General features: G+C 37.2%; 1 protein-coding gene across 1 annotated transcript in view; it reads left to right on the top strand.

Annotated features, from left to right (window-relative positions):
- Positions 1–1,412: 1,412 nt before the first annotated feature.
- Positions 1,413–13,578, top strand: part of LOC146004972 (uncharacterized) — a 184,043-nt gene continuing 171,877 nt past the window's right edge. The window contains exon 1 of the mRNA XM_083144052.1: positions 1,413–2,541. Coding sequence (XP_083000178.1) covers positions 2,124–2,541 — 418 coding nt within the window. The 5' untranslated portion in view covers positions 1,413–2,123. The remainder of the gene's footprint in view (positions 2,542–13,578) is intronic.

Raw genomic sequence — 13,578 nt, 5'->3', positions numbered from 1 at the left:
TACACGATGTTGAAAGCAAATTACAGCCGATAGATAACTGCATCAAAAAACTTGATAAAGCAAAATGAACATTGTGTTTAAATCTTAAAACATTGTTAAAACATTGTACCTATCGATACTTTATTATATCAACAAATTAGAGGTTCAAATATGATTCCGGTTGGGCTCTCTTCTAGAGTCTAAATACAGCTCGTTGGAATGAAACATTCACTGCGCATAATTACTTAAACAACAAACTGAGGTGACATGATGACCAGTATTGAGAAAACGGCACAGCCCGAGCGACACGCAAGCGACATGAGACACGTGTAGCTTGCCGTGTCTCTTCGGTTCGAAAGGTTGCATTGATTTCTGAGGGTTCGCTTCCAAAGCGACACGTGTCGCGTGTCTTTTCGGTGTGAATTCTCCCTAAGAACTACGTTACAGTCTTGGAATCCTAACGACATCAACGTCCACAAACATACCTAAATTTAATTTATCTTCCAAGTCTAATCTAGGGGTCCCGGTTTAATTCCCGGCGGTGGCACATAGTGGTTCGGATCCCAGTTGAGGAGGCCTTTTGTTGTTAATCTTTATATCTTATGGAAAAAGGCCTTTATTGGTCATAATGTAGTGTCCATTATGTTGTTTTTATGGGAAATCTGTGGTGGTCTAACCGACTGTGTATGTTTGCAGTGTATTTCATCGCGAATCCAGCCGAATAACTATAATACATGTATGTATGTATGTATAATACATGTATATACGGAGAAACCCAGGATTGATTCCTGTGGTGGGTGAATTCAAGTGGGAATTTTCCAGAAATGTCCCTGTAAGGAGCTCTGGGGTTAAGCCAGCCTCTAACAAATGGCTACCTGGGGGCAACCCCGAAGGAGGTTATCAGAGCCTGGTGTTGGCTACATCATATCCTCCCCATTTGCCTCCACTGTATATTACAATGTGGATGAGTTTTTACCTACCTTAATTTGTATATCATTGTTATGATAAAAATGTGTATTTGACATCTTTGAGTTTTCCGTAATCTGTTAGTTAGCCCCTTTTAAAAAGCTACATAAGTGTAAAATTTGGTCAACACGGAATTTTATAGTTTTAAGTACTGGCAAAAGTAATAATTCGAATCCAGTATTTCTGGTAAACTTCACAGAGAAATATTTAAGTCGGGCATTGTTTAAGTACAACGATATGACGTATGCCTTCTAGGAATTTACCCGAGTTGCATTTTAATGGTATTTTGCAGTAGAGGCGCTTTTTTCCTCACAGTCGATCTTTTCCCAGCAAGGCACGAAAGTTGACGTGTTTGTCGACGCATAGGAAAATCACGGATGCCCCATTCGATCGCAACGCGCAAGGCATCACGGGAGAGAAACGTCACAGACCGCTCTCAGCCGCAGCGAGTGACAGACGGCGATCAGCCACGGACCGGATAGGTGGCGCTGTGGATAAGCGCGAAATGACGTCAACCCGAGATGACGTAACGCGAGAATTCTCGAAAAGTGCGTTCGGTACTGTCGTTCCTCACGGCGATGGCCAACGAACTTTGCTGGAAGAACCTAAATTTTACTTTCATGAATAGTCTGTGCTTTTTCTTTTCAACGCGAGCGTCTCGCAGAAAAAATGTGCAAGGGCGATTTTGACTTTTCTTGTTTACATTGCACCAATTATAGATATTTGGATGAACGTTATCTGAGAATTAGCACACAGTACGTTGAATCACAGGCTATATTAAGGCATAAGGGCAAACTAACTTTACGTAATGCGAGAATGTATGTGCTTTGTCGTGTCTAAAAGAATATTTGAACTGTCAAGTTTGTTAAAGAACTTCCCAGTGAATGTTTCCACTAAATTACTGAGTACTCCTACGGAACTGTGATACATTTTTAATGGTTGCTGTTTATGTATAGCGTAGAAAAGTTTAAGCGAGCTGTGTTTACGACAGAATGGATATCGTGAAGGTGACAAAGAAGTGCATTTTGTGAGGTTTTGACAGTAATTCAGGTTATTGTGATAATGTTGTCTAAAGTTCGTGCCTTTTGGACTGTTCTTTCTTTATATGCGTTTTAAAGAAGGGATGCTGAACAAGTTCGAGTAGAAGAATGTATGTAGTTGTTCCATAACTTTATGTAATGCCAGCATTGTTGTCCAGGCGACGTACCGTGGAGAAAAAGTGTGTCCGCGCTATGCAACCCAGCGTCTTTTTCCTTGTGATCACTGTGTTCGTGACGACGTCTGCCACGACCCTGCTCTGCGTCGCGGTGATGACGGATTACTGGGAGATCATGCGTTTCGATCATAACAAGGTGGAGGCGATAGCCCAAAGGAACAACACGGCCCACAAACTAGAATGGTTGTTCGACGGACTGGCTGCCAAGATCACAATTTCGCATAATACACCCTCCTACCTTCGGACCTCATCGGTCACCTACGACCTTCAAGGGTCTGACGGCGGGAAGTATGGGAAGATCAGGACGAAGAGAGATGTTTCCCTGATTTTCCTTGTCCCGATGCATGGGGGGATATGGACGCTCTGCGTCTCCCTGGGAGGTAAGTACGAAAACTCCTACATACACAAGTGTTTAGAAGTAACTAAAAATTTTCTTCAGAAATTCTAACTGTAGCTAGCTACTGTTATATATTAGTGGAAGTTAAGTTATGAAGCCATGTGCTGAAACAGCCATAAATTTCAAATGATAATATATATTGTTGTTATGGTTACTTGTTGTTGATATATACATGTGTTATGGAGTTAATTTAATATACAATGCCTCATACGCATTATTTCCAATCACTGATAACAATAAATGAACCTTTGTATCTTCTTTAACTTCTTGTGCTTTTAGAAATGAATCAAATATTCATACATAAGCTTTAATATTACTTCCTACCTCATAGGATTCGAAGAATGGCAATGTATTCATTTTTCGAACTTCTAAGATTTGAATCTTCTATTCAACTACAATAATCTTATTACTTGTTAAACTTACAAATGTATCCAATCCATCGTCGCCACTTATCGTGCAATTCATTCGAAGAACTTATTCAATGAAACACTTGGGTTCTGAACATTTTTTATATTAACTCCATAACACATGTAAAAAATCAACAACAAGAAACCATAACAACAACATATATTATCATTTGAAATTTATGGCTGTTTCAGCCCATGGCTTCATAACTTAACTTCCACTAATATATAACAGCTACTTTTTAAAAGTAAAAAACCGAAACAGAGTTACTTTTTGTCAAGAGAAGTAACATAAACAGTTACTTTTAGAGTTACTTCGTTTGAAAAGCACCTGAGTACTTTGTTCAAAAATTATCTGAGACAGTTAGTTGGTACAGTTACATTTACACATACTGAGTTTAGAAAATAACTGATTTGGTTACTTGGTTCAAAGAGTAGCTGGTTAACACAGCGCTCCGTGACGCCAGGGGTGTCGGGTTCAAATCCCGGTCTGGACATGGGTGTTCTTTTGTGAGTGTCCCTTCATCAATTCCATCGTATCATCACTCATCCTTCGTAATTAGCTAAAAGTGACACAAAAGCCAAGCAAAATCGACCAAAATCAGTATCTACAATCAAATCAAAAGATGCAACGTTAGTAATAGTTACTTTAAGACACTTAAATTGTTAACTTCAACATTTGTAACTTGGAGAAAAATCTAAATTTGGCAACTTTGTTGTTTCCGAATATAAGTCTTCTCTGGATGCTAAGGTGAAAGTATTTTCGTGGAATCGTCTAAGGCAATAAGCTAGGCTTCGTCACATGATAAATTTTGAACATTTATGCTTAATTGCGGTTTGTTAATTCTTATTGCACGCGAAGACTTTTGTGCATTCTACAACAAAATGAATGAATTATCGTTCAAGCAAAACTGACTTCCTGATCCCTCATTTGCTTGTTGTAATAATGCAAAGACTTATTGTATGTACCAGAAACATAAATATAACATATTTAAGTCTTCATATGCTTATTTTATTACAATTAATGATCATCCATTGCGTGTAACTGAAAGTTAGTTACTTTTCAAAATGAGTAACTGTGACTAACAAGTTGCTTTTTAAATTGTAACTGTACCTCGGCTACATTTTGAACCATGTAACTACAATTAATTAGTTACTGTTTGAACCAAGTAAGCGTAACACAGTTACTTTTGAATCATGTAATTATAACCAAGTAACTATTCCTCTCTTACCTTTTGAACCAAGTAACTACCTGTATAACTCACTTATGTTTTTATCTAAGTAGCCCTAACTGTATCTCATTACTTTCTGAACCAATTAATTGTAACTGTAATTCAGTTACTTTTATAACTGTAGATTCAGTCCCGATTAGCCTATCCGTGCATAAAGTGAACTTAAAACAATACTTGGTATTGGTGGAGTCATTGCTGGATACGGAATTCCTTTTTATTACATTTTAATGTACTTGCTGAAAGTCTCATTAAAATATATCTTCAAGTATAATTCACAGTTCAGAGGTTTCCATTTTATTCACAAAGAATTCACATGTCCGTAATACACTTTCCCACCTCACACTTAAATTGTAATGCTGCATCTCCTTGTCTCCTTGGTAATGTGAAACCAATACTGGTGGTTAAAACGAACGAGTTGAGAAATGTAAAGTCCTAGCTCAATTCAGATCGGGGGGATTCCTGTGGGCTGTGGTCCACCTGCACCACTCCTTTGGCATCGTCTATTCACCGCATGCCTAGATGGAAACTTCTGGTGCCCCCAATGTCAGCATAATATTACAATCATTTTTTCTTCCTGCCAACATAACAGAATAATAATTTACAACACAGCTCTTGCCGAAGTAGATAAAAAATTTCCACTTTAATTAAAGCGGAATATTATGATTTCGTATATGGTATACGGTTATTATAAAGTACTTATGCAGTGTAGGGATCACACGTAGGTGAGGTCTTAACGCTCTCGTCTTCTGTGGGAACAGTCCAGAATTCAGTTCCCGGTGCGGGCCAAAATCTTCGAAGTAGACTCGGCATTGTGGGGTATATTCGAGAGTTTCTTCATGAGAAAAAAAATTCAGCGCGTGTATAGGACGCCAGAAAACATAGGGGATAAGGCTCACTTGCTAACCACACATCAGCCAATAAGCATGGCAGACCTCGACCATTAAAGATACTTTAGTTTACCTTGTAGTAATTCATATTATTAAAACTTGTATTTTATATTACAGTAAAACCTCGTTAATCCGGACTTATGGGGGGATTCCGGATTAACTGAAATAACCTAAAAGAACAGTAGAAACTGCATTAAAACTTCGTTTATAGCAACAAAACACGTTTCATTATGGTGTATTTAAAGGGCATAGGCCTAAATACACTATACAGTTCAGTACAAAGTCTGCGGGAAACAGAATTTCATCAGTGGTTTACTGATATTTCTTTTGGAAGTTCTCTTGTTGACTTCTAGCCACATTCAAAACCTTGCATTCTGTTTTTTTTCCTTTTGCTGTCCGGATTAACGAGGTTTTACTGTATTCATAACTCACTGACAAAATAAACTTGACAAAATTAAACAATATTAACATTGACACAGGATGCAGTGCTTAAGAGACGAACCAATATATTGGTAACAAACTTACCTTTGCTAGATTTCAGCTAGTGGAAATATGCTTAAATGTCAATTTTATCTCAATCTCTCACATTGTTATAAGAATAACGAATGAGGCTAGGAACGATTCAAGAACAAGTTCAGAATATTTGGAGATTTTTTTCGCAAATCATATTACTTCTCCACTACAGAAGATAAGATGGATGTTAAAACTTGATATCACTACAACTATATATGCTACGTCATGAATACATTTGTTTTTCCCACTACTTTCCTTCATATATGTAGCTTTAAGAACAAATATTACAAATATTGAACGTTCAGATTGAATTTATAGTGACGTTGAATTTATTAACTTATTGGTACAAATTGACAGGATTCTTGTTGGGAAAACTGTAGAAGGCCAACACGAAGATGGAGGGATAACGTTGAGATGAACCTAAAGGAAATCGGTAAGGCTGGAAAAGATTGGATTGCGTATCGACCACTGTACGTTCAGTTACCTGAAAGCTGTAAAGACTGACTCTCCTCCATGGGTAACATAGTACTTTCGGTACTGGGACCGATTTCCTGGGGTGCGTAAGCTCGATCCTATTTACACACTAATTACCTCCATGGGCTCAGCTGCGAGAGGTAAAAACACAACCTTAAAATAACTTTCAAGGACTCGCAAACTCAAATGCGTTTTACATGACTATGGTTGGGCCCGGCACATATTTGGATATGAAAGTAAGGATTTTTACACGTCTCAGCGATAGACGTGAATCTCCTCTGAACTACTGCTTCGCTAACGACTCACGAATGAATCCCCCTTTACTCTTTTCCCCCAATCATTTATTCTCCTCTCTTTCCACATAATAATCCCCAGTTATTCAGATGTCATCCTTCCTACTCGCACCTTTCCTGGTTATGCCCCTTAGTAAATCCAACTCGGCAATAACTGACATAAGCATTCCATTAATATTTCCTGACTGGGAGTAATGGAAACTTTTATATTACTAAATTTCCTCTTCCTGATTTTCAATGATTATCCTTCCCTTCTTTTTATACATAATTATCATCTCTTTACGATTGATCTTGCCTTGAATAGAGATAGATGGAAGGCTTATGTTTCTTCAGCCATAAACCTTCGGGTTTAAGAATGCTAGAGAGATTTGTACAAATGGAAACTTTGTGAAGCAAGAAATCTCAAAATATATGGGTGTAGACTTGGATTGGAATCTCTGGTTTTGATGTTAATCAGAAAAATACGTTAACGAAAACATAAAATCAGCATTTGTGGGGATGTTCGTACAATGTTCGAATCAAGATGTCTACAGCGGAACTTGTGTGTTAGAGATCCGACAATTGCATAATTATTCCTTTTACGTAAGTTAAACCGGAGGGTGTGAATGTATTGTGACCTTTAGAGATTACCTATGGTACAATAAAGAAGGCGCATATTGGAATCGATCCGAGAGACACTGGTCTCGCAACCTGAAAGCCGAGACACGAAATCTCGCTTTGCCTTACGTCTCTTGCTCTAACACAATGCCAGCTAATCCACTCAGTGTAATTTATTTGGGTAGGCAACATTGATTTTTTCGAAGTAGGTCATTATTATTAACAACGCCACAGTACATCGTTATATTCTCCAATAGAAGCTTAAGTTTGAATATGGAGTGGAATGTAATTGTCTCGTTGTTTGCTGTGCCCATTAGTATTTGTATTTTTGATATTTGGTGTCTCTTTTCTGTCACGTTTGTCTAATCGTGACAGTGAGCGATTATTAGATGATATTGATACCAGGCCGGGACTCGAACCTGGGAACGTCGTTGATGGGATCGAAAGTATAACACTTAACCTGTTCAGTCACCGAGCAGTGTTCTGTTAACTAGTAATCGTCATCGTAGCGACTATCCTCAAGACATAGAAATGCGCATTCAATATTTAAATCACGAATAAAAACGAACACGTTGTCGCAGCCGGGAAAAACATTTCACTTCGTTCTCCAAACCAGTTTTATCACCAAGGCTACACATCATACCTATATTCTGATAGTGTTATTGTCATGTTTCACCTGTTGTGTTGTGTGTGTGTATGAAAAGAACAACGATATGCTACAAACAGTGTAACATCTTATACAGGGTGTATCATAATATAGTAATCAACTTTAAGAATTTATTTTGACTAAACTATATGGAATACAATAATGATATTTATTATGTATCAATCAGTAACATTTCAAGTTTCTTCGAATGCGTACGAATGAGTACAAATAGCTACCAATGGCTATACAAATTTTCAACATGGCTTCCACCAGTTATGCAACACACATCCCATTGAAATTCACATTTCCCCCAATAACTCCTTTTCCACCAAAGCAAGGGCGTTTCTTATTCTCTCCTTTAGCTGTTGCAAATTCTGTGGTACATAGACTTTGTCTTTGACAAAGCCCAAAATGCAGAAGTCTAGGGGTCTAAGATCAGGGATCCTGTAAAAGTCGCCATTTTCTTTAACACTACAAAAGCACCACATTGACCGTGTTAAAAGTCTTGTGCATTGCATTGTTATACCACAAACCTCATTGTCGTGTTTCAGATCATTTTTAACAATGAACCTGATATGTTGTTGACTCTATTATGATACACGTTGTATTTATTTCGTTCTCATTTGAAACATTAAATATTTCTGATGTCTTCAACTGGAAACTCGGTGAAACTTTAAAGCCAATTTTCCAATTTTCGAATCTTTATTTATCTTAAGTTTCCTAATTTTCCCCTTAAAAGCACAATGATATTTATATGGAGAATCATTACAGTTGATCAAGTTTGGATAACAAATGTTCGCGTTTTCTTCGATTGGTATGCTTTGAATGTCCTCATCCTGCAAAGTATGCAACCCAATTGTGGGTTGTGTACGTTTGGTTGCATAGAGGCGAGGCGCTAAACTTTATTTGCCCCGAGGAGTGTGGAATCGAATCCATCTTGAAATGGAGATGCAGGGGAACATTTCATTTCGGTAATTGTGTCCCGGGTTCAATACTCGATGGAGGCACATAGTGGTTCGGGTCCCACTTTAAACTGTAGGTCCGGTCCCGATTAGCCTTACTGTGCACAAAGTGGACTTAAAACGCCAACTCGATCAATCAATCAATTTCGGTCATTGACAAAAATAGCCAAATGCATTCTTTTGTTTACTTATCAAATTTGGTAAAAAAAATCACTTGGGTGGTAACAGTGAAGGGCGGTAGAATGAAAACAGCAGGTAATATTAGATTCGATGGAGGGAGATAAGGAAGAAAAGCGATAATCATAAGTTGTCGCAAGAGATAGCCTCCAACTTAGCATGTAATTTTCTCTTGTGTCATCCTCGATACAAAAGCGTGCACATTATCACAGACGTGTCCTCAAGATGGTTTATAATGGTGTAATGATGGGTTGCCTTTATAAGCTGGTTAGGGTGTAATTTGTGTTTTTACCTCTGCACTTCTAGCTCCGACGATTCTTCACCACGGCTATTTCTTACCTCGTCGAACACCTCTTACCTACAACAAAACAAAAAACCCTAGGTCCAACAAAACACTTAAAAAGTACTTTAAATACAGGTATTATGAGTTTCCCTCAAATCATAACGGAACGCCTCAGTACTTGTAGATATAATATTTATTCTACTTACATATTTACAAAAATGAATATACATCTTGGCTTCTATCTAAAGGGGTTAAGACGTACGAGCCAAGAAACCGGAAGGTCTAAATATAAGTAATTAATAAACAAATGTAATAAAATACATAAATAGTGTCACGTAATGATCTAACATCATTACAAGGCAGGTTTTGTTTATACGTTTCAGGCTGTTTTGTTTATAACTTTAAAAACAGCTCTGGTTTATAAGTTTGTAGGCAGTTTTGTATATTTGTTTATAGGCAGTATTGTTCATACTTTTACGTGCAGTATTTGTGTTTTTAATTTATGAAATTTTGCATTTTAATTATTTCGCATTGAAATACAACCGCTTTCAATTAAACAATATTTCGAATAATAATGAATATTTATCCCGTATTTTAACACGTAAATAAACTAAAATACATTTTGTGGATATTTTTAGACAATGTTTACATACATAACCAATTTTTGTTGTTGTCATTAATCGAATGATTAAATCAAGAAGATTTAGGCGGTCAGACCATGTGGTACGAATGGGAGAGGAAAAAAGAGTTTACAGGATTCTTGTTGAGAAATGTGATGGTAAAATACCAGTAGGAAGGCCAAGACGAAGATGGAGGGACAACGTCGAGATGGACCTAAAGGAAATTAGTAGGGATGGAAAAGAGTATATAGATCTTGCTCAGGATAGGGACAGATGGAAGGCCTGTGTTGCAGCAGCCATGAACCTTCGGGCTTAAGAAGGCTAGAGAGTTAGTTAGTTAGTCATTAATCATTCCAAAACACAAGTAATAACTATTTAATTTACTTCTGCTTTTGTGCATGTTTGTTTACTTATTTTTCGGCACTTTTCTGCCGAGTGTTTTCTACTTGTTATATAACAAATATATGTAAGTATTTGTACACTACAGTTTCCCAACAATATCATCCCATCACAGCTTGCATTGGGGAAGTAAACGGAAATTCAAATTAATCTTGGAAAATGACGTATCCAAGAAATCTGTAAGAATTGTACTATTTACGAAAATGAATTGAAATTTCTACTAATGTGAATGCAAAAGTTTAGTTATTATTTTAAATATATGAAGCTATTTTGAGAACTGATAACAAATATTTATTTAAAATCATCGTAATGTTGAGAAGTACAGTAAATTTGCCAAATGTTAGAAGTTAACAGCGCTCTCATTCTCCAATGAACACTCATGTTAGGACAGTCAACCATCTTGCTACTTGCCGTTCGGTATAATATGAGCTTTAAATTGAACATTTGTTTGGTATAACATAAGTTTCTAAATTGTAAATAAGCTAGAAACACTAGGCCATGTCTTTTTCATATATGTTACTTTTAAAACTTTATTTTTTGTTTGTCATCATGTAACGATTCCAGACCGAAAAATAAATAAGATAAAAAGTCAGCGTTTGGCAACACTGTCTTGTTTTCTTTCGCCTCCCCAACATGTCTAGTAATTCCCCGCGGCTGCTGAGGTTCCCAGCGCCCCGCTGACTTTTGGCACCGCTAAGTGGAGGCTATCGATTAGTGAAGCCCAAGAAGGGCGACCCTTCCCGCCTGTCCCGCTGTTGAGGGTTCGATTGCTTTGCTGTGCGAGGAGACTCTCTTCAACCAAGTGGTGATCAATGCATAGAATACTTTGTGAATTTTAAAACTGACAAAGTATTAGTTTACAGTAAAACCATGATTTTACGTTGTCGACTTTTAATTTTCAGCATTCGATCTTCCCTGCAAATATAAAATCAAAAGTTAACTATGTGTTATCCTATAGATATACGGTGGCGTATCAATTATAAGTTTCGTAAAATATTCGCGATTCAAGACACATATCATAGGAGAAATCGTCTTTTTGAAAGAGGCAAACATGTACATATTTCTGACTGGGGTCCCAATGAGCGTCATTGTTATCAATTTTTCTCCACACACATTCTAACACATAACGGATTACTTATTCTACAGTATTAAGAGTGACCACTACACTACTACATCTTCAATCCACGCTGTCAATAGCCGTCATTACGATCAGTCTAAATCGACGTCAAATATGAGAATTACAAACACGTATCACATCCGGTCTACAGGACTGAGGATATTTCGCCACCTTTCATGTCTTAGGAATGTTTGTTTCGGCATCATCCTTATCAATTTCGTTATATCAGTATTGATCTGAGCCTCCCGACAAGATAGTGTCTAACGCTATATCATTGAAATCAAGGTGGCACTCCCGATGGCGCAGCGGTAACGTCGTCACCTTGTAATCAAGGGGTTCCTGGTTCGATACCCGGTGGAGCCACATAGTGGTTCTGAAAATATATACATCAGAGATTCCTCCAAGAGTGGTTGCAACAGGACACTCCTTTTCGTGTTAATGTAAAATGTGTGTCGTTTAGCACCATCTTTGGTGGCTTCTTACACAATTTTCTATCAAACCACACCAAATGGAGGTCTTTGACATACAATTAGGTTATGTTACATCAATCAGGGTGTAACGGAGCGGTGGTAACTTAGCTGCAATATTTCTTAGAGTGTAAGTCTAGTCCCAATTAGCCTATCTGTGCATAAAATGGACTTAAAACCTCAAATACACAAAGCATTGTAAGCATTGCTCCCGCCACTCGAAACTACAATACGTATCCAAGCACAAAGCAAATTCACAACAAACTTCCCTTCAATGCCATTAACGTGAGTAACCTCGAAAAGTGGACAACAACTTAGGAACAGTGGAAATTTAAATCAGAAAAGTATGATTCATGATCTTTGTCGCAGTATGCTGTAGAACTTTTACGCGGATGGGGGTCAGGGGAAGCTGACTCAACGAGAAAGTGCCGCACGCGAGATCTATTGATCCAGTGAAGAAATCGAGGCTTGTGGCAAGCGATCAGATCTCGAAGATAGCAATTTATGAGTCGCATACGGTGTTTACGTTCGGTGGAAAACATACGCCGCCTCTCGGTTGAAAATTGCTCTTTCTTCGTTCCACATTTTCGTGATGAATATCCCGGCAAACATTGTCTATGGTATATTGACGTCCAGTCTTCAATTATCTAAATGCATCTCTTGAGCTGGTCTTGTTTGTCTTGTAATTCCTCTACACTGCAAACAACTAGTGATTCAATACGCGTAATGCAAAGAATGACATTTTCAAACAAAGAGACCTTTACGTTTGATTGAGGAATCGGGATTTGTTAACAAGCGCTTTTGAATTAAGAGGTATGGTGTTTCGTTCACGTTTTATAATCAAAGAAGGTTTATTAATTAATTTGTAACATCATTAAGCCTTGTTTCCATGATTATGAAAAACTAAATATGCTGACCAAGGCAGTCATTTATTTTATTAAAAACATAAACTAAACGTAACGTTTCAACCTTCAACTTGTACTTGATACAGAGTCTGAAGAAGACCTTGCTAGAAGGTTGAAACGTTACGTTTAGTTTATGTTTTTAATAAAATAAATTACTGCCTTGGTCAGCATATTTAGTTTTGCATATTTAGTTTTTCTTAATTAATTTGGTTTATTTTACATCGCTTTTCTGCCACTTTTGGCTAGTCAAGAGGATGAGGATGAGTGATGATATGATGAAATTGATGAAAGGACACAAAGAACACCCATGCCCATGCCCGTAGAGCGCGATATAACAAAATCAATTTTTTCAGTGTGATGGTTCGAAAGCCCATCTTTCTTACAATAATACTTTTTAGAAGGATATTGTGCAAAATTGCATACGTTATTTTATCCCGTGTAATTTTTGTATATAATGTTATTTTTTATTGTTATTATCTATTGTTAGTACATTCCAATGTTAGGGGTCCCAGGTTCAAATCCCAGCCTGGGCATGAATGTTTGTGAGTGTCTTTCATAATTTCATAATATTATCCCCATCTTCGCAAATTTGCCAAAATTGGCAGAAAAAGCGAAGTAAAATAAAGCAAATCACTCAATCAATCAAAGTCAAAACATTCCAATGTTAAATGGCTAATGCTGTATTTAGAATTCTCTTTTAAATAAACAAATAAATAGATAAATATACAGAGCAGAAGTTTGAAATTAAATTAGGAAAATGAATCGAATTAATGGTCGACAGAAATTGATCTTTGGAGATGTTTTGCAAGAGTGTCAAGGAGAGAACAATGTAATTATAAACGTAAGATAAAAGTGCAGCATTCAATAATGAAATCTGTTAAATTACAGTTACATACCGTAACACAATGGTAATACTGCGTTGGGATCGAAGTAGACCACTTTAGATTGTATTGGGTTGTGTAGTTATTCATCATCAGATGGTAATCACTCGCCTGGTCTAAATGTGATATATGCAAGAGGTTACATTTAAAGGAATGGCAATAG

The sequence above is a fragment of the Lepisma saccharinum genome, chromosome 22 (genome assembly GCF_977018435.1).
Source record: "Lepisma saccharinum chromosome 22, izLepSacc3.1, whole genome shotgun sequence".
Classification (NCBI taxonomy): domain Eukaryota; kingdom Metazoa; phylum Arthropoda; class Insecta; order Zygentoma; family Lepismatidae; genus Lepisma; species Lepisma saccharinum.
Note: the sequence above shows the minus strand (reverse complement) of the source record. Positions and strands in the feature narration are given on the sequence as shown.